This window comes from Bubalus bubalis, chromosome 2 (genome assembly GCF_019923935.1).
Source record: "Bubalus bubalis isolate 160015118507 breed Murrah chromosome 2, NDDB_SH_1, whole genome shotgun sequence".
Classification (NCBI taxonomy): Eukaryota; Metazoa; Chordata; class Mammalia; order Artiodactyla; family Bovidae; genus Bubalus; species Bubalus bubalis.
The window spans coordinates 89,207,267-89,230,144 of record NC_059158.1 but is presented as its reverse complement, the minus strand read 5'-3'; the positions used below and the strand labels follow the sequence as shown (position 1 = coordinate 89,230,144).

At 38.3% G+C, this 22,878-nt stretch overlaps 2 protein-coding genes across 23 annotated transcripts in view; one reads left to right on the top strand and one right to left on the bottom strand.

The window, feature by feature from the left end:
* The window catches only part of TANC1 (tetratricopeptide repeat, ankyrin repeat and coiled-coil containing 1), a 252,857-nt gene extending 248,497 nt beyond the window's left edge, over positions 1 to 4,360 (top strand). For all 13 annotated transcript variants that reach the window (XM_044934922.2, XM_044934949.2, XM_044934939.2 and 10 more), the window contains one exon: positions 582 to 4,360. In XM_044934922.2, the coding sequence (XP_044790857.2) occupies positions 582 to 1,977 (1,396 nt within the window). In that variant the 3' untranslated portion in view covers positions 1,978 to 4,360. The remainder of the gene's footprint in view (positions 1 to 581) is intronic.
* A 751-nt stretch (positions 4,361 to 5,111) lies between these two features.
* The window catches only part of WDSUB1 (WD repeat, sterile alpha motif and U-box domain containing 1), a 69,052-nt gene continuing 51,285 nt past the window's right edge, over positions 5,112 to 22,878 (bottom strand). For 9 of the 10 annotated variants that reach the window (XM_025276163.3, XM_025276162.3, XM_025276172.3 and 6 more), the window contains one exon: positions 5,112 to 6,095. In XM_025276163.3, the coding sequence (XP_025131948.3) occupies positions 5,935 to 6,095 (161 nt within the window). In that variant the 3' untranslated portion in view covers positions 5,112 to 5,934. Of the gene's footprint in view, positions 6,096 to 8,620; positions 8,976 to 22,878 lie in introns of those variants that run through there. The other variant, XM_045164688.1, reaches the window with a different exon arrangement.

Genomic DNA, 22,878 nt, shown 5'->3' with positions numbered 1-22,878 from the left:
CTTGTCTTGCTCTGGCTTCAAAGCTTTGGGGGCTTCTGATCCATGAAGAGGCACTCAGTGCCTCTCCTCCTCTTTGATTCTGAGTAGGTAGCTTCCAGAAGGCACAGCAGTGGAAATCATTAGCAATGGCTGAGCTTTTACTTTCTCTAGACATCTCTTAACGGTTCCTCCCCTCCACCAGTTGACCGGTACTGCAACATCAAGTTCCTAGCTTAGTCCGTGTTACCAGTCAGCCAGCCAACCAGAGAGTGGGGAAGGGGGGCAGAGTCAATAGGAAGAGTTGCTTGGGGTGGGATGGGGGAGGTAATGTGAAGAGAATTCTAACTCCCCTGCTTTATGCTGAGCTCACCCCCACCATCTGGTCTTTGTAGAGATGCTGGGGCCCTGGAACTGCATGGGTCTGGGTTAGAATTTGGCACTCCCACTTAGCTGAGTGAGTCTAAGCTAGTTCCATGGGTTCCATCCACACAAAACTCAGAACTCACTCAGCTACCTTTTCTTTTAAAGCAGAGCTGCTTTATGAACAGTTGCATTCAGAGTTCTTTCTTACGTGACTTGTAATTGTATCTTTTAAAATAAAGGCAGTTCGTGGCTGCCCTGGCTGACTTGCGGGAAGCAGTGAAGCTCTGTCCCGCCAACCAGGAGATCAGGCGGCTCCTGGCCCGCGTGGAGGAGGAGTGCAAGCAGCTCCAGAGGAGCCAGCAGCAGAAGCAGCAGGCCCCCCCGCCTGCCCCACCCACCGACTCGGACAACGAGGAGTATGCCCCGACGCCCGGCCTGAACGACCACTTTCACCTTGAGGAGGCTGAGGAGGAGGAGACGTCGCCACCGGAAGAAGCCGTTTCCCTCGCTCCCAGGCCCCCGCCATCCTCGTCCGCACCCTCCCCGTACATCCGAAACCTTCAGGAAGGGCTCCAGCCCAAGATAAGGCCCGTGTCGCCGCTGCAGAGTCGGCCGGGGGCCGGCAAGGCCCTGAGGGAGGCGGTGGCTCAGCCAGGGCTGACGGTGCAGCCCACCAAGCAGGCGCAGATCGTGAAGACCAGCCAGCACCTGGGCTCCGGACCCGCGGGTGTGAGAAACAGCAGCTCGAAGACGCAGGTCTCTCCTCTGAATCCTCCCCCGAGCCCCATGCCCGGAAGACTGCCCACTGCCCCCGCCGGTAGCAGAAGCCTGCATCTGGAGGGAGCAGCCTCTGGCCCCTTCGGTGATCGGCTGGGGCCCAGCCCCGCAGTCCACCTGCAGCACAGTGAGGGCGACGCTGCGTATCCTTTACCAAGCAAGATAAAAAGTGCAGAGAGGCTTCTGTCTCATGCTGCCGTGGCTGTGGACGTGGTGCCTCTAAACCCAGGGGGGCCAGTGAGCTGCAGCGACACCCGACACCCGACTTCCCTCAGTAGTTCAGGGTCTTCTGGTTCTCCATCGAGCAGCATCAAGATGTCAAGCTCCACCAGTAGTTTGGCTTCAAGCAGCAGTTTCTCGGATGGCTTCAAAGTCCAAGGACCAGATGCTCGAATTAAGGACAAGGTTGGTAGCCAGGTTCCGAGTGGCACAGCTGAGCACAGACCTCGCAATACTCCATTCATGGGCATCATGGATAAGACCGCGAGGTTCCAGCAGCAGAACCACCCCCCTGGCCGCACCTGGCACTGTGCGGTGCCAGAGGGGCTGCTGACCAGCGCACCTTCTGCAGCTGGCCTGCAGGCCTCGAACTCTGAGAAGCCCTCTCTCAAGCAAGCCAAAGCCTGCCCTGGGTCTACCCTGGGTGGAGGTGTCCACAACGGGGCCCAGGTGAAGGAGCTAGAAGAAAAGAAGTGCCAAATGCCAGTCCACTGTCAGGACAGCAGGGTAACTAAGACCATTTCACATCTGTATCAGGAAAGTATGTCTAAACAGCAGTCTCATATCAGCAGTGAAGCTCACAGGAGTCACCTCCCTTCAGCAAAACCAAAGCGATCATTCATAGAATCAAATGTGTGAGCCTTAAGAGAGACCCATTTGTAGTATTTGGAAGACAATGTGTTGGTGCCTGGTAATAATTAAATGGTTGTACATGAGAAAAATTACTTTTTAGCCATATATTTTTTTCCCCTCTGGAGTGGATCAGATGCCATTGATATACTGAAAGTGTCAGATTAAGTTTCTTTAGTAAATTAGAAGTCACCAGAAATAAGAATGCTAACCAGAATTGGAAAACTGCAACTAGCTATGCCTATTAAGTTAAAAATTTAAGACAGCCAGGAAGACATTAACTCATGCTTTTCTCTTACTCATGCTTTTCTCTTAAGAAATTGTTTGGTTTTTATCACTTTTCTCCTAGCATTTGCTATGTAGTTAAGATCACATTATTTCTTAGATAATGTAAATATCTAGTTTAACTCATGACATAATATCCAGGTGATATGTTTTGGAAAAGAGGAATTTTCAAGTAACAGTTCCAATAAGTCAAATCTTTTTATATATATATATATATATATATATATATGTATACATATGGTTGACCCTTAAACAATGTAGGGGTTAGGGACGCCAGCCTCTATAGTCAAAAATCCATGTATAACTTTACAGTTGGGTCCTCTGGAGAGTTCCACATCCTTGTATTCAACCATCCGTGGATCATGTAGTACTTTGTACGTAGTGACTGAAAAAAAAGTGGGCCTGCACAGTCAAACCCCTGTTGTTCAAGAGTCCGAGTGTGTGTGTGTATATATATATGGATATAAAAGACCTGAGTAATTTCTATCTGAATATAAATGTGACTTTACATATTATACAGCTGGTTTTTTTTTTTAAGCAAAATACAAGAACATCCAGGTAATGTTCTCTTCATAGCAGTTCCCTTAAAAAGATCAACTTTTATTTCTGAGTTACGGTTCTCATTAAAATATTTTTATAGCACCTTTTTTTGAAACTACATTCCTGCTTCAATGTATTTTTAATATTTGAAAATGATATAAACCATTTGGAATCATGATTGGTAATTAAGTTGAATTTGGACTAAAACACTAAGTTTTAGTAGTAGTATTCTGTATTCTTATACAGCATTCTCGGTGACATGTAAATTAGCTCTCAACTGATTCCCAAACTGCTTTTATCAATGACAGCACTCCTGGAACAAGCCTTCCAAGGTCCTCTAAGGACAGTATTTAATTTGGATACTTAAGGTATGGTTGGCTATGGCTTTTATTATACAGTCATTACTTTAGAGCTATACGTTGTATATATGAATAGCTAAAGTTGTATTCAGACTTGTAAATATAACTATTTCAAGTAATCTGGAAGTCATGTATTTGCATGTGCTTTTTAAGCTTCACCCATGCTGTTTATTGCACTGAGCGATATATAGGGCATGATAACAGTATCCAAGTAACGGCACTTTATCTCATTTATATGAACACCTCTGAGGTGCTACTTAAGTCCAAACTGATGTATTATTCATTTGTAAAGATAAGGTACAGGAATGATCCTTGAGTTAAAGGTATTTTTATATGAAAATGATATGCTATTGGAGGATGTTAAAATGCTAGTTTTCAGAGAGGTGGGAGTGCTTTGTTTTATATGTTGGGATGTGAAATTATTTTCTAGAATTGGAGAGAAGGAAGTTCTATATTTACAGAATGTTTTAAAAATGAAGAGTTGTGATGAAGTCCCTGTAAGCACCATTGTGGTCTTGTACGAACAGGAATCTTCTGGCGTCATTCTTCAGCATTGGTTCCTGTGTGCAGTGTACTCTGTATAGTTTCATTGTGTGTTTTTTTAAGAGGCTTTTCATGAGGTTCTGCTGTAACTACTATGGCTTATTTATTGTTTCTTTAATGTTGTGGACGTCTTACTCTTGGTTATGTAGTTTTGTTTCTGCACAACTACTGTACTTGTCCTTCTGGAATAAAGACAATAGTTTGTTTTGCATTAAATGAAACAGTGACTAAGTAGAGAAGATCTTGATGTCAGCTATCTGTCTCACTTTAATCCTGGGTGATCGTGTCCCTAAAAAAAGGGGAAAAGCCTGGTTTTCAGTAATACTACAAATGCATGTTTACTTTTATTTCATTTTAGAACAAGGATAATGGCATCTAGAAATCCCAAAATATTTCAAGGTCAAAATTAGTCTTTTTGCCTGAAATGAGCATGCATGAGGAGCCTTCTAAACGTCTGTTCCAGAAATCCTGGCGTCTGTTTTTATTGGCAACACGGTATCTTCAGTTTTTAGCTCTCACTTTGGCAATACACTGTACACTGTGCTAATGTGAAATTTTGTTTTTCACGTGTGTACTGATCTCTGAGTTAAACGTGTTTATACCCACATATTTCAGTTTCAAAGTCGTATGAATGAGTGTGAACATTAAACTGTTGTGTTAAAATATCCTGACTTGGAATCTTAAGCCTAAACAACTTCAGGTTATTGTATGGTTACTGCTATTATTAGCAGGCTTAAGGGAAAGTATTTTCAGTCCTTATTTAAAGTCATATATTTAAACTCAAGGTCAAAAAACAAAACTGGGTAGGAGGGGAAAATCTAGTAACAGATAAATGCTTATTGAATGACTTTTCCTGTGATGCTGCCAGTGTGACTATTAGAATTTACTATGATGGATTCTGAGTAAATGTATTTGGTCTAGTAGTTCCAGGAAGTGTGGTCTCCTTGGGAAGCTGTTGGTGGGAGCTGAGGCCCAAGCAGCGGGGTGGGGGGGCCGCTCCTGCCGAGTCCTACAGGGACAGCAGCCCCTCGTGCAGAGGGGCCAGGCGGTGTCCTCTCCTATGGATGGTTTTAGATCTGATTTTTTGTTTGCCTGTGCTCTGTGGGGAGGAGTAGTTAGCTTTGGTTTGTTTGTAGAGAAAAACAGAACACTTCACTTTGGTAAACTGGCATCTTAGTTTTCAGTCACTTAACTAGAAACTATCCTAGTGAAATGTAGGAAAAGAAAATCACCTTCTTTAAAACATTTAAAAAATAACAGATCTTTTATTGTGTTTTCTGTCAGTGACTTCAATGATTTTTAGTAATTTTTATGTGAAAACAAGCTAGCCCTTTTGAAAAATAAGTATTATTTTATCAAAACACAAGATATCTGGTCCAATGGTGAGAGCACTACCAATTTTAACAAGTCTTTTGATGGAATATATACTTACATTGCTTTTTTATTTGTGTTTTCAAATTTCAGAACAATTACAATGAGGGTTTGGGGGTAAGTACAGAGTCCTGGTCCCTCCCTGCCCTTCGAGTTTCTTTAGTTTTAGCAAGCTTTGCACTAATGGCTTCCATTCTGGTGAACAACTTGCGAGAGGGAGGGAGAGGCAGTGTAACCTCCACTTACGGGACCTCAAGTCTTCTGAGCAATGTTCATCAGGGTGCTTGTATTAGCTACCAGCCTACTGTGTACAAATGTATAGTCACCTTAGCTTAAACTAGGATGTGAGAACTTTTTAAGAACTCTATATTCTAAACGGAGGCTAGTTTGCCACTTTATATGTTTCAGCAAAGTCAACTTAATGTAGCTGTGATAATTTATGCTATCTAACTTGTACCTAGGTTTGGACAATGGGGAAAAAAATCATTACTACCTTGCAAACTTAGAAGCTAAAAAAACTGCTAGTAAATATATCAAAGTGATTTTCTCAATGTATTCATAAACAAATCTATAATTATTTTGCTAAAAATGTCTTTAGAAGGATTCCAGAGAGTTATCATCAAATGAAATGTTATTAACTAGGATTATGTTCTAGTCTAGATTATTCTGATCTTTGGTTATAGTGGAATATGATCTATAACAAGAATAAACTTGAGCATTGCAATTTGAAGTCAAAGAAAAACTTTCTCTATAGGTTAAGATTTTATTCACTATTATAAGAAAAGGTAGGTAACTAAGTTTACAAAGTTTACCTTTAAATCACTCAAGTGAGATCACAGAAAATATAAATAACACAATATAGAGAGTTTTATTTTTGATGTGTCTCACTTAGCCATCGATCGATGGCCATTTTCAGAGTCCTATTTGGTGTAAGTATCACTGAAGAAAGAACAAGATTTGTCATGGGACTGGTACGTTTCTTTTTGCTGATCCAATTTTCCATTGCTTCCTTTTCATATGAGTAGCCATCTAAAAAAAAGAAAATAGCCACATACACAAATTATTTGCAATGTAGGAAAAGGGAAGTTAGGATCACTAAAATAGTTATAAAAATCCCACTGCCAAGGCCTTCACTATGATTTAAGTGGTATTCTTGTCTTGCACCATTGCTCCCAAAATATTTCTGCAATAACATCCTAAATTCTACCATGTAAGATACATTGATTGCACAAATTACCTTGAACACTGTCCCAAAAAAACTGGAAAAGGGGCCTTTGTTAAAAATTCAGATGTAGCACCAAGGAAGAAAGGAAATGAATCAGGTAGGAGAGAGGCAAGTGGTGGTAAAGCTGCAAGGTCTGGCTGTGCCGCCAGATCTGTGCATCAGTTACTGTGGCTACAGACGGGAGCAAAGAGTTCCAGGGAAGACTCAGCCTAACTTTCCAACACACGGAAAAGTCAGGGAAACAAGACGCCAAGAGGTTATAGAGTGCACCCTACCCTACTATGGACTTGATAGTAAAGGCATTTACACTGCCAAAAGAAAAAAAAGATCCACTGGCTAAGGATTTTAATTATTTGTACCTGTAAAGGTTGGAGGTTTTACTTCACTATTTTTATACTTGTAGCTCTTTCAAACGGAAAATCTTAGTTTCTAATTACATTTACACTGTAACCTGTTTTAATCTGCAATGCATAAAACCGCTGGAAACTAACAATGCCAATGTGTTACTAACAAAAAACTGTTTAAGATTCTGAAGATTTCTTTCTGTCACCATGATAGATGGACTTGTTTAGTCACTAAGTCGTGTCCGACTCTTTTTGTGACCCCATGGACTGTACCTGCCCCAGACTCCTCAGTCCATGGGATTCTCCAGGCAAGAAGACTGGAGTGGGTAGCCTATTCCTTCTCCAGGGGATCTTCCTGGATCAGGAATCGAACCTGTGTGTCCTGCACTGGCAGGTCAATTCTTTACCACTGAGCCACAAGGGAAGCCCCAATTGATCCACGAGGGTTGTCTGACTGAAATTGTGTTTCAGAATCACTTGAAAAAAATTTTTTCTGATTGTTACTGGACATATAATGTGGTCCATTTACTTCCCTTTTTATTCTCCCAATTATTAGAGACTGGTTTGCTTTTCATGATGTATAAACATTTAAGGGTCTTCAAAGTAAAACTGTAAGAACAAGTCACATCAAGAAGAGTCTGTATCTGTCCAACCCATGTAACCTCTCTTCCCATGCAGGTAACCAGGTAAGTTATCGTTTACCTTTTCCTTTTGAAAATATAAGCAAATGTATGTGTGCACACACATACATATATCCTTACACATATCCTTATTCCTCTGTATTCCTACATAAAATTTACCATGCTCCATACTATTCTATACCCGATTGGCTTTTTTATTCCCCCTGTATGGATGTATTAATGAACATCTGGGTTATTTCCAGTACCTTTTACAAATAGTGCTGCGATGAACAGTCTTATCATTTGGGAGGGAATTCTAGCAGTAGGATTTGCTGCATTGAAGAATACATTCATATAATTTTGCTAGAAATGCTTGTACTTTCATAGGAATTCTACCATTTTTCACCACTAGCAACACTGATTAGAGTGCCTGAATTTTCCCTAGAGCCCAGCCAAGAGACTATGTTGTCAAACTGAGTTTTTACCAGTTTCTCATGAGCATTTTAAGGGAGCTAGAACATTCTTTCTTCTGTTTAAGAACCATTTGCTTTTCTTTTTCCTGTGAACTGACCATATTTTTTACTAATTTTTCTACTCGGTTGCTCTTTCTTAAATTCAGATTTATTTTTGAGATATAACTGACATAAGCTTCAGGTATGCAACATAATAATTATTTGTGTTCTTAAGATTGCTTTGGTTATTTGGAGTCGTTTGTTGTTTAATACACATTTAAAAATTGTTCTATTTCAGTGAAAAATGCCATTGCAATTTTGTTAGAGATTGCACTGAAATCTGTAGATTGCTTAGGTAGTATGGACAGTTTATGATACTATCCATGAGCACAGAGTATCTTTCCATTTATTTGTGTCTTCGATTACCTTAATGTCTTGTAGTTTTCAGTGTATAGATCTCTTACCTCCTGAGTTAAAGTCTTAGGTATTTCATTTTTGATGCAATTGCAAATAGCACTGTTTTCTTAATTTCTCTAATTGCTTGTTACTAGTATACGGAAACACAACTGATTTTTACATAGTGACTGTGTAAACTCACTTTATTGAATTGGTTGATTAGTTATAATAGTTTTTTTATGAACTCTCTAGGGTTTTCTATGTATGTCATCTTCAAATTTTACTTCTTTTCCAATTTGGATGCCTTTTCTTTTTCTTGACTAAATGCACTGGCAAGGACCTCCAATACTGTGTTGAATAAAAGTGGTAAGAGTCTGCATCCTTGTCCCACATCTTTAAAGGAAGCCATTTCAGCTTTTTACCATTGAGTATGAGGTGAGTCATATATAACCTTTATGATTTTAAGGTAATGGCTCTGTATGCCTACTTTATTAAAAGTTTTTATCATAAGTGGATATTAAATTTGGGAGATACTTTTCTGCATCTATTGAGATGTTCATATGATTTTTATCCTTCATTTTCTTAATGCGATGCATCACACTGATTTACAGATGCTGAATAATTCTTGCATCCCTAGACTAAATCCACTTGATCATGGTGTATGATTCTTTTAATGTATTGTTGAATTCGGCTTGCTGATATTTTGTTGAGGATTTTTACATCTATGGTGATCGAAATTTCCTTTTCCTGTGTGTTCTCATCTGATTTTATCAGGGTAATGCTGGCTCATAAAATGAGTTTGTAAGTTTTCTCTCTTCTGTTGTTTGGACGAGTTTGACAGGGATTGATATTTTTCTTGAAGTGTTCATATTCTGTGGATGAAATAAAGATTTAAATTTTTATACTTCTTTTGGCTTTTGAATCCAGGTTAGTAGTATTCCTATTCCCAGGTTATCAAGGAGTTAACCCTCACTTTCTTCTGTAAATGTAAAAGGACCTGTAAAGGTTTCATTTTTTTTAATATATGTCTGATTCATTTGGAATTTAATGTGTAGTATGACAGATTGGGCTAGTTTTATCCTTTCCATATGACTAGCTGTCAGAATACCACTTGTTTAAATTCTTTATTTTTCCCACTGATTTAAAATTTCATTTTTATCATTCACTCAACTTCTGGATTTAAAATAATTATTTTCCATTAGTCTGTCTACTCATGTGCTGATACCACACTGTGTTCTTTACAGAGACTGTATAACATGTTCTAGTATCTGATAGGGCACGTCGTTTTGTATTTTTTGCCTTGGAACCTACTAGTCACCTGCTATATATTTCTTGGAAGAAGCCTAATAGTGACATCCTGCTGACAATGAATCGTCCTACATTGGTGTGCTAATAAGCTTTCCATGTTTTCCAGTGTAGCTTTCCATCACAGGGATGTTTTATGGTTTTCTTCATGCTGGTTTGCCTATTTCTAATATCCAGTGTTTTGGTTTTGTTTTTGTAAATTAAGCCTCCATCATACCTTTTAACTGCTTTTTGTTCGCACACACAGGCACACGTACCACATGAAGGCTGTATTATTGAGTCCTCACTGATTTAACTCACTAAATGCGGATTACCCCCACTGGCTCCTTATTAAACTCTGTAAGATTCCTCTAGAAGGAGACAAAAAAAGGTTGAAGGCCTGTCAGTGTTGTGGCTAGTTGTGGACCTTTATCTGGTAGGGGTATACTCTCCAAATTTTTTTCGTTGCTTCATTGTAGGTACTGCTCAAATTTGTCTTGCCTTCTTCCCTTTAGAGAGGACACCAGCTGGGTAGTTCCTCCTCCTTAGACCCCAGAGTTCTGAGAGACAGTACGAGGTTTTAATAACCTCAACTTATTCCCTCTGTTTTCTGAGTCCAAGAGGACATAATGCTTTCTGCAGATATTGTTACCACCTTTTGTTTTTGAGATATAATCCACATACCATAAAATCCACCCTTTTAAGTATATACAATTCAGGCGTTCTTAGTGTAATTCACAGTTATGCAACCACCACTGTCTAATTTCACATTTTCATCACTCCAGGAAGCAAGCTTAGCTCTTTACTATAGAGTCATGGACCTCTGAACCATATTAGCAGTCACTCCTCTCCCCCAGTGACTACTAATTATTTTCTGTCTCTATGGATTTGCCTATTCTGGACATTTCTTATAAAAAGAATCATAACGTGGTATTTGTTATCTGGCACATCCTTGCCATCTTCCATCTTTTTAAAAATCATCCTAGTGGATATGAAGGTGGTATCTCATTGTGGTTTTGGTGTTCACTTCCCTAATGATGCTGAGCACCTTTTCCAGTGGCTGTTGGCCATTTGTATATCTTCTATGGGAAAAGGTCTATTCAAATCCTTTGCCTGTTTTTTTATCAGTTGGGATGTGTTACTATTGAGTTGTAAAAACTGTTTGCATAGGAAAATATACTCAATTTTTATTTATCAAAAGCTGATATACAAACTTATGTATCACACTGGTCTATCACTGATAAATGATGTGTGTGTTAGTATTACTCCGAAATACTGTGACTTGCGCTACAGCCAATTCATTTGCCACCAGGCTAGATACTAGGATAACAGCATGTTTTTAACCTTCCAGGTGAAAGGGGCCCAGTTTTGTTACTAATTTCTTATAATCCGTTGTGGCGACACAAGGCTGTTTTTGTTATTTCTGGTGACACATTCAAAAAGAAAGTATACTTCCTATTTTGGACTGAGAGGTATGATCAAGTCTCTTACCATGCTGTATTTCTCCTTGCTGTGTTTGGGGCTGCATAGCTAATGGCAGTTAGCCTCACGGAGACTCGCCGTCTCCAGTGTCCTATATCATCCTGTGTGTGTCATTTTAACTTTCTGGGGTCTGAACTCTTTCACTGGCAACTGTATAACCCCTTTATTTTTAGTTGCAACTATCTCATTTCTGTCTATCCTTTTATTTTTAACCTCTCTGAATCCTTGTTTTAGGTTGAACGTGCTTTGTGAACTAACCTCAAATCTTGACTCTCTTTAGGGATGACTTAAGCCAAATTGTTATTATCAGTATGTTTGGTAATAGTTCTATCATTCTTTATTTTCATACATCACTTATATAAATTCCTTCACTATAGGAGCTGTTTTCTTCCATTTTGATGCTTAGGGAGGTGTGTACTTTTCATCTACTAGTTTACCTTTACACTAGTATCTCTTTAAAAAGATGAGACCAAGAGTATTATCAGTACCTATTAATTCTTTACTGTAATATTCAAATTAGATAGTGGGCTTTTAAGCTTCTTCAACTTTTCATACTCTCCACTCTCACTTTCATAGTTGTATGATATCTACATTTTTTAGAGCATATTATCATAATAGTACTTTATTACCTTTAATTCAGCTCTACAATTTTTTCCTTGCCTGCTCGTGAATTTTCAGTTTCTTGGGTGGTAGCAGTGAATAATGGAGAAGGCAATGGCACCCCACTCCAGTGTTCTTGCCTGGAGAATCCCAGGGATGGGGGAGCCTGGTGGGCTGCCGTCTATGGGGTCACACAGGGTTGGACACGACTGAAGTGACCTAGCAGCAGCAGTGAATAAAATGTCAACCCATTCACTCTATGGAGGTACACACTTCCTGCTATAGGGAAGTCAATTACACTGGTCACAGCTTACCCTAAAGTTGAATGTAAACTTTCTGTGACATTATAAGTAGTGATTGGAATAATCAACAGTTCTCTACTGGTAACAAATATAATCCCCTGAAACATCTGTTTAACAAAGGAAGCAAGAATTCTGAGTAGATCTGCAGCATTGCTAATTATGTTAGCTTTCAAACTCTCCTACTGAGGTTCATCTCAAAGCAGTAAAAAGGATTATCAGAGCTAGAAAGCAAGGACCACTTCCTCACCCCCACAGACATAGCCTGTCATGTATAATTTTAAAAGCAACTAGAGTTAGCTTATTTGAAATCAAACATCATTAGAGGAAAAAAGTAAATACAAAGTGAACATTTACATTCAGTATAAACTAACATTGCTTGTTTTCATTATATTTTAAAATTGACCTAAGGATTTTAAAGTTTTTAATATGAAAATTATTTTCACCCAGGAAGTATCATCTGACTCTCACTATAAACCCAGATATTGAGCTGACAAAAGCTATAGCAGATAGTCCTCAGTTCAGTAATGATACTTAATCTTTGTTACTAGAAAGTGTATAAAATGAATAAGTTAACCCCCAAATTTCTTCCATTTAGAAACAGTGACTAAAAGAAGCATATTTTAATATGGGTTCAAATGACTTTTTGCTGTATTGAATACTAGCTCACAGGCCTGGGCTCTGAAATTTTAATACATCTGCTGTCCAAGTTCTTAGCCCACTGCCACCCACCTTCATTCTGAGAAACTAACAGTGCAAGCCCACCACTGCTTTGGAGCTATATGCCCTATTCCTGTACACCTACAGGTAATACTTGACTGAAGAGGAGCACGCAGAAACAAAAGTATTAGGATTGCACAAACCTTAGAAAGAAGATAGATACAACCAGTGAGTATTCCTAAAATGGGGATGAATTGAAGAAACAATGTACTATGAAAATGATTATCTAATACTCATACAGCTAATTGTGTATCATTAGAGCGTTCCAAGAGGAGAGCCGGGCAGGCTATGGTCCATAGGGTCGCCAAGAGTCGGACATGACTGAAGTTGACTTACCATACACAGACTGTTCCGGGGCACTGTTAACTATATTATCTAATCAGTACAATTTTAAGAATTAACTCACACAAGGCCTGAATAACTTTCCAAGGTCACAAAAATACAGAAAGACAGAGGTGGGATTTAAATCCAAGCAATTTGGGTCAAGAATCTATGCCTCTTAATCTACACGCTAAATCAAACTTCCAGAATGACAAATATAACTATTGGAATTTTGAAGAAAAAAAAACCTCTCATGAAAAGGTTACAGCATTAAGACAAGGCAGAATAGATGACGGCTAAGCAGGTAGGAGAAGCTATATACAATGAGAATAGCAAAGTTTTCCAGAATTGATAAAAGGCACAGAATTCATTCAAGTAGTAGTGGACCCTGAACAAGAGAAATAAAAATAGACATCTGTCTGTAACAAAAAAATCAGAAACTGACATTATGTTTATACTTGCCAAAGAATGTACTCTCTATAGATAACTGAGATAAAATGCTGATTTTTCTCTAAATGTCAAAAAGTGCTTAACATTTATTAGGTTTTTACTAAAAATTAACATATTTAAATGTTCAGAGTAGACAGAAAACCCTGACTAGTGCAAAACTGTTATTCCTACTCATTCCATCCCCAAATTAAGTTTTTAAAGTTTCTGTAATTGTAATAAAAATGTCAATGAGATTGTCTTTTGAGGCACAACAAGTAATTCTAAAATTTATTTGGAGGTCAAAATGGACAAAAATTGGACATGACAATATTTAAAAATAAAGGTGAAGTTGCTCAGTCATGTCCGACTCTTTGCAACCCCATGGACTGTAGCCCACCAGACTCCTCCATCCATGGAATTTTCCAGGTAAGAGTACCGGAGTGGGTTGCCATTTCCTTCTCCAGGGGATCTTCCCGACCTGGGTATCGAACCCGGGTCTCCCACATTGTAGACAGATGCTTTACTGTCTGAGCCAAATAAAGGTAAGCATAATTAAAACTAAAAAATGGCAGTGCCTATAAGCATGAAGAATGAATCCAACAGAAATATTTAAACGTATATAACAATATGCCTGTGGATGTTTATAGAATAAATGAAGAACTGTCTTAACAGAGTAAGTTAATTCATACCATAAGATACTCTCTTGCAGTTGAGAATGAAGTAGTTCTGAATATACTAACAAGGGAATACTATCTGATATATATTAAGTAAATTTAAAAATTTAAATATATCATCACGTGTTATACAACAAAATTAAAACTGAACAGAAAAATATCTGCAAGGATATACTGGAGTATGGAAGAGGCCCCACATTTTAAAAACATTTATGCTGCTTAAGTGTTTTTCATCGCTGCATGCATAATTTAAAAGGACAGATGAAAAAATACTGTAAGAATGCTGAAATATAGGCAGAAACAGATCATATATTTTTTTTTTCTGAGTCGGTTAACAGATGTAAGGTACAGGTCGTCCAAAATACCATGGTGGGGGCGGAGGACACATGATCAATCCAGGAAAGAAGAGTGAAAGGTGACCGAGGAGAAAAAAAATTGTTCGATTCTATTAAAGATATTCTTGGGCTTCCCTTGTGACTCAGCTGGTGAAGAATCTGCATGCAATGCAGGAAACGGGTTCAAGATCCCCTGAAGAAGGGAAAGGCTACCCACTCCAGTATTCTTGCCTGGAGAATTCCATGGGTTGTATAGTCCATGGGGTCGCAAAGAGTCGGACACAACTGAGTGACTTTTTACTTCACTTTCATTAAAGATACAGTTAAATTAATTTAAAAACTTCAGTCCTAATCTTTTCCACAGGAACACTTCTAAAACAAACTGATGGTGACTTGCTGGGGATTATGTTATTCAGGAAAAAACTCATCCCCAAAGGTTATTTACTCTAAGTCCATCCATATAAAAATATGAAACAACAAAGTAAACAGGACAGACTGGGGTGGAGGTGAGAAGAGAGCAAGTCAGGTAATGTATGTAGTTATAAAAAGGTATTAAGAAGGGTCCTTGTGGGATTAACTGTTTTGTCGTGACTTGGTGGTTGATACTCAAAACCTCCAACAGGGGCGAAACTGTATACAACTTGATACACACCTGGGGAAAGCTAAGAATTGTGAATTGCATCAGTGTTAATAGCCTCGTTGTAATATTATAGTGTCATCTGCAAAATGCTGCCAGTGCAGGAACTGGGAAAATGTAAGATATCTCTTATTTCTTAAGGAATGTGAATCTACAATTGTGTCAATAAAAATAGTAACGTTTAAAAATACATGGTACCACAACAGTTAAAATGAAAAACAAAGGCAATACTAAATGTATGGAAAGCTGTGGAGCAACTGGAATCCTCATTCACTGCTAGTAGAAGTATAAACTGATTCAACCACTCTTGATAACTATATATCCATTCCTAGGAATACACCCAATAGAAATGCATATGTATAATCACTCAAAAAAGGATGAAAGGTTCATGGCAGCACTTGTATAACAACCAACAATGACTACCAACAGTAGCATGAATAAACAAACTGTATATTCACATGAGAATGAACAGATGACTGCTTTGTGCAACAACATGATCATACAAACACGATACTTAAAGCAGCTAGACCCCAAAGAGACGTGCTTCTCAGCAAAAAAACAAAATGAAAATATTTACAGACTGGGAGAAAATATTTGCAAATGATGTGATTGACAAGGGCTTAAGTTCTAAGATACACAAACAGCTCATACACCTCAATCAATAACTTAAAATCCAATCAAAAAATGGGCAGAAGACATACAGATAGCCAGTAGGCATCTGAAAAGATGATCAACATCACTAATTACTAGAGAAATACAAATAAAAAATTACAATGAGGTATCTCCTCACACCAGTCAGAATGGCCATCATCAAAAAGTCTACAAATAATGCTGGATGGAGTGTAGAGAAAAAGGAACCCTTCTACACTGTTGGTGGGAATGTGAACTGATGCAAATACTATAGAAAGCAATACTGGGGTCCTCAAACTAAAAATGGAACTACTATATAAGCCAGCAATCCTACTCCTGGGCATATATCCAGATAAAACTATCATTCAAAAAGATATACACACCCCATGTTAATAGCAACAATATTTTACAATATTCAAGACATGGAAACAACCTAAATGTCCACTGACAGATGAATGGACGAAGGTAAGGTACATATATACAATGGACTGTTACCCCCAAAAATGAAATGTCGTTTATAGCAGCATGTATGGATCTAAAGATCATACTAAGTCAAAAAGAAAAATACAGTAGAATCTAGAATAATACATAAATGAATATATCTACAAACAAAAATAGACTTACATGTGGTTGTCAAGAGGGAGGGAAAGATGGGGAGTTTGGGATTAGCATATGTAAACATATATAGGATGGACAAACAACAAGATCCTGCTATATAGTACAAGGAACTATCTATATTCAACCACCTGTGATAAGCCATAATGGAAAAGAATATGAAAATGTTTATGTAGTTATAAGAATCACTTTTCTGTACAGTAGAAATTAACACTGTAAATCAACTGTACTTCATAGACTACCCTTCTTGACTTTTCATTATGTGAAAGTTCAAGATGTACACTTATGTTTATTTTAAATACATAAAATGAAAGAAATATACCATGGAGCTATTAGGAAAACAAGAGAGCCAAGACTGAAATGAATGAGACAAAATACATTAAGTGATTCCAGTAAGAATATTTTAAGATGATAAAAAATTCAAATCTAGCAATATATAAAGAAGGTAATTCAGATTCCCAGCCATCACCCCCATACACACACACATACAACAAATTTAACAAAGTTGCAGCATACAAACTTGAAATATAATACGTTGTGTATAGAGGGGACATCTCAACATAACAAAGTCCATTTATGAAAAAATCACAGTTAACATCATACACAGTGGATAAAAGCTGAAAGCCTTTCCTCTAAAATCAAGAGATAAGGATGTCCACACTCCTGCCACATCTATTTAACACAGTATTAGAAGTCCGAGCCACAGCAATCTGACAAGAAAAGGCAACCAAACTGCCAGGGAAGAAGGAAAACCCACATCTGCAGATGACATGATACTATATATAGAATACCCTAAAGTCTCCACCAAAAAATTAGAATAAAATAAGCCTACAGGATATAGAAATCTGTTGCCTTTCTACATGTTAATAACAAGCTATCAGAAAAAGCACAAAAACAAACCTATTTAAAATTTCATCAAGAAGGACCACAACATGATCAAGTGGGATATATCCTGAGCATGAATACACACAAATCAATCAATGTGAGACAAAAAATAAGAAACTGAAAGATAAAAACTATATGGTAATCTCAATAGATGCAGGAAAAGCTTTCATCAAAATTCAACAACTATATATGATAAAAACTCACCAGAAATCAGGCATGGAAGGAACCTAACTCAACATAATAAAGGCTGCTCAATGGTGAAAACTGAAAGCATTTCCTCTGAGATCAGGAACAAGAAAGGGTGCTCACTCTTGCCACTATTGTTGGAAGTTCTAGTCAGGCAAGCAGAGAAGAAACGTAACAGGAATCCAGATTGGAAAAGAAAGAAAACTCTTGACTGCAGATGACAGTATACTATGCCTGCCCGTTCTTTCTGTCCATGGAATTCTCCAGGCAAGAACACTGGAGTGGGTAGGCATTCCCTTCTCCAGGGGCTCTTCCCAACACAGGCGTCAAACTTGGGTCACCTGCATTGCAGGCATTTTTTTTTTTTTTAACCTGTCTGAGCCACCAGGGAAGCCCAATACTGTACACAGAAAATTTAGTAAAGTTGCAGGACACAAAAATAATATATAGAAATCCCTTGCATTCTGATATACAAACAACAAAAAATCAGAAAGAGAACTTAAGGAAACAATCCCACTCACCACTGCAACAGAAAGAATAAAATATCTGGGAATAAACCTACCCATAGAGACAAAAGACATGTATGCAGAAAATAAGACATTGATGAAAGAAATCAAAGATGACACAATGGAGAATATACTATGTTCTTGGATTGGAAGAATCAATATTGTGGAAATGACTACCCTAAGCAATCTGCAGATTGAAGGCAATCCCTATTGCTTTACCAAGGGCATTTTTCACAAAACTAGAATAAAAATTTTTACAATTTGTATGGAAACAAAAAGACCCTGAATACCTAAAGCAACCTTGAGAAGAAAAATGGAGCTGGAGGAATCAACCTTCCTGACTTTAGACTATACTACAAAACAACAGTTATCACGACAGTATGGTACTGGCACAAAAATAGAAACACAGATTAATGGAACAAGATGGAAAGCCCAGAGATAAACTCATGCACCTGTGGGCATCTTAAATTTGACAAAGGAGGAAAGAACATACAATGGAGAAAAGAAATCATCATCAGTAAGTGGTATTGGGAAAGCTGAACAGCCATATGTAAAAGAATGAAATTAAAACACTTCCTAACACCATACACAAAGATAAACACAAAATGGATTAAAGGCCTAAATATAAGACTAGGAAATATAAAACTCCTAGAGGACAACATAGGCAGAACACTCTGAAATAAATTGCAGCAAGATCTTCTTTGATCCACTTCCTAGAGTAATGGAAAGAAATACAAAAATAAACAAATGGGACCTAATTAAACTTAAAAGCTTTTGCACACCAAAAGTAATCATTAGCAAGATAAAAAACCCTCAAAATGGGAGAAAATATTTGCAAATGAAGCAACTGACAAAGGATTAATCTCCAAAATATGCAAGGAGCTTATATAGCTCAATACCAGATAAACAGGCAACCCAATCAAAAAATGGGCAGAAGACTTAAACAGACATTTCTCCAAAGAAAATATACAGAAAACCACCAAACACATGAAAAGATGCTCAACATTGCTCATTATTAGAAAAATGCATATCAAAACTACATTGAACTATCACCTCACACTGATAGGAATGGCCACCGTCAAATCTACAAAAAATAAATGCTAGAGAGGATGTGGAGAAAGGGGAAACCTCAGTGTGTATGCCCAGCAGTGGGACTGCTGGATCATAAGGCAGTTCTATTTCTAGATTTTTAAGGAATCTCCACACTGTTTTCCATAGTGGCTGTACTAGTTTGCATTCCCACCAACAGTGTTAAGAGGGTTCCCTTTTCTCCACATCCTCTTAACCCTGTATACGAGACAGCAAAAGAGACATTGATGTATAGTACAGTCTTTTGGACTCTGTGGGAGAGGGAGAGGGTGGGATGATTTGGGAGAATGGCATTGAAATATGTATATCATCATATATGAAACGAGTCGCCAGTCCAGATTTGATGCACGATACTGGATGCTTGGGGCTGGTGCACTGGGACGACCCAGATGGATGGTATGGGGAGGGAGGAGGGTTCAGGATGGGGAACACATGTATGCCTGTGGCGGATTCATTTCGATATATGGCAGAACCAATACAATATTGTAAAGTTTAAAAATAAAATAAAAAAAAAAAAAAAAAGAAAGGGGAAACCTCTTGCACTGTTGGTGGGAATATAAAGTGATACAGCCACGAAGGAGAACAGTATGAACTTTCCTTAAAAAAAAAACAAACAAAAAAAAGAGTATTACATGGACTGAGCAATCCCACTGTGCGTGCCCAGTGCTCACTGCAGCACTATTCACAACAGCCAGGACACGGAAGCAAGCTAGCTGTCCACTGACAGATGGATGGATGAAGAAGTTGTGGTACATATATACCATGGAATATCATTCCATGGCCATAAAAAGGAAAGCAACTGGGTCATTTGTAGTGATGTGCATGAATCTAGACTCAGTCATAGAGTAAAGTCAAGCCAGAAAAACTAATAGTGCATATTAACACTTATGTGTGTATTCTAGAAAAATGGTACTAATGAACCTATTTGCAGGGCGAAAGAATAGCAATGCATAGAGAATGGACTTGTGGACACAGCAGGGGAAGGAGAGGGTGGGGTGAACTGAGAGAGCAGCACTAACATATATATACTACCATTTATAAAATAAATAGCTAGTGGGAAGCTGCTATATTACACCAGGAGCTCAGCTGGGTGCTCTGTGATGATCTAGTAGGGTGGGATGGTGGGGGTAAAATAGAGGCTCAAGAGGGAGCAGATATATGTACACTTACAGCTGAGTCACAATACTGTACAGCAGAAACTAACACAACACTGTAAGGCAATTATGCTCCAATTAAAAACTAGTAATATTAAAAAATACCTGGGAATAAGCCTACCAAAGGAGTGAAAAGACCTGTATACAGAAAACTCTTAAGACACAGATGAGAGAAAACAATGACACAAACAGATGGAGAGATATACTATGATCTTCAATTGGAAGAATCAATATTGTGGAAATGACTATACTACCCAAAGCAATGTACAGATGCAACGTAATTCCTATCAAATTACCAAGTGTATTTTTCACAAAGATAAAACAAAAAATTTTACAATCTGTATGGAAACATGAAAGACCAGAAATAACCACAGCAATCTTGAGAAAGAAAAATGGTGTTGGAGGAATCAGGCTTCCTGACCTCAGACTATACTACAAAGCTACAGTAATCAAGACAGTATGGTACTGTCACAAAAACAGATCTATAGATCAATGGAACTGGACAGAAGCCCAGAGATGAACCCACGCACCTGTGGTCCCCTAATCTATGACAGAGGATTCAAATACACAATGGAGAAAAGACAGCCTTGTCAATAAATAGTGTTGGGAAAACTAGGCAGCTACATGTAAAAGAATGAAACTAGACCACTCTCTAACCATATACACAAAAATAAATTCAAAATGGATTAAAGATCTGAATGCAGGGCCAGACACGAAAACTCTCAGAGGAAAACATAGGAAGAACACTTCTCCTAGTGTAATGCAAATGAAAACAAAAATAAACAATTGGACCTAATTAAATGTAGCAATGGAAACCATAAAGATGACAAAAAGAAAACCCTCTGAATGGGAGAAAATAATAGCAAAGGAAGTAACTATCAAAGGATTACTCTCCACAAGATACATAAGCAGCTCATGCAACTCAAATCAATAAACAACTCAATCAAAAAGTGGGCATAAGACACCAAAACAAACACTTCTCCAAAGGAGACATACACAAGACCACCAACCACATGCAAAGATGTTCAACACCCCTCATTATTAGAGAAATGCAAATTAAAACCACTATGAGGTATCACCTCACACCAGTCAGAGTGACCAGCATCAAAAATAAATCTACAGGGCTTCCCTGGTGTGTCAGTGGTAATGAATCTGCCTGACAATGCAGGAGACAAGGGTTCATTCCCCATCCTAGAAAATCCCACATGCCACTGGGCAACGAGGCCATGTGCCACAGTTATTGATTGAGCCTGTGCTCTAGAGCCCAGGAGCCACAACTACTGAGCCCACTTGCCGCACCTACGGAGGCCTGCGCATCCTGGAGCCTGTGCTCTGCAAGAGCAGCCACCATAATGAGAAGCCCATGCTCCAAAACTAGAGCAGCCCCTTCCCCCTACTCATCACAATTAGAGAAAAGCCTGAATAGCGACAAAGACCCAGCATGGACCAAACTGAATAAATAAATCATTGTTAAAAAAAAAATCTACACACAATAAACACTGGAGAGAGTATGAAGAAAAGGGAACCCTCATGCACTGCTGGTGGGAGTGTAAACTGATACAGCCACTATGGAAAACAGTACAGAGTTTTCTTAAAAACTAAAAAAAGAACTCCCATATGACCCAGGCATCTCACTACTGGGCATATACTCAGAGAAAATCATAATTCAAAGATATATGCACCCCAGTGTTCACATCAGCACTGTTTACAACAGCCAGGACATGGAAGTAACCTAAATGTCCATGAACAGAGAAATGGATAAATAAGATGTGGTATATATATACAATGGAATCTTACTCAGCCATAAAAAGTAACAAAATTGAGTCATTTGTAGAGACATGGAGGGACCTAAAGAATATCACACAGAGTGAAGTCAGAAAGAGAAAAACAAATATCATAAATTAACATATATGGAGCCTAGAAAAATGGTACAGATAATCTTACTTGCAAGGTAGAAATAGACACAGATGTAGAGAACAAAAATAGGGATACCAAGGGGCAAAGAGGTGGTGGGACTGGAGATTGGGATTGACACATATACACTATTGACACTATAATAACAAAGAAACTCAGCCATACTAATGAGAACATACTGTATAGCAGAGGGAACTCATACTTAAGGCTCTGTGATGACCTGAATCAGAAGAAGGTCCAAAAGGGGGTAGATATCTGTATATGTATAGCTGATTGATTTCGCTCTACAATAGAAAAAGCAACTGTATCTCAATAAAAATTTTTTTTAAATCTTCATCAAAAATAAGTAGGAATATTATTTGGTTTGTACCCCTTTTTTGGAAACTGTCTCTCCACCTCTATCCTTCATATGATGTGCCCCCATTGATAGAAAATCTTACTCTCCATAGTTAGATAAATCTCAGTACCACACCTCATTCCTGAAGAGACTACCACTGAGATAGGCTCCTAGCTCAGATTTGAAGCCTCAGGGATTTTTGGAGTTGACACTAGAAAGAAATGTCAGAATGGTCTCTTTCTGGTTGCTGAAATTGTAAAACGTAAAATTTGGGACCTACCGGTGTTCTTGTTTTTCTACCACATGGAAAAGGCATACTGGATATCACAGAAGGTGAATATTCAGAAGCCTCTGACTAGATAAGAAACAGTACCACGACCACATTCAAGTCTGCAGTGCAAGTGTTTCATGAGACACACTTACAATAGCTTTTTAATAAATTAATTACCATTTCTGCTTAACCTAATTCAAACTGAGTTTCTTTCAACTGCAAATAAAGGTTCTGATATACTAAAGCCAAAAAAATACAACCATTACTATGCTCATAGAACATTTCATTCTTCTTCTTGTTCAGTCGCTCATTAGAGTCTGACTCTGCGACCCCATGGACTGCAGCAAGTCAGACTTCCCGTCTTTCACCATCGCCCGGAATTTTGCTCAAACTTACTGACGTTGATT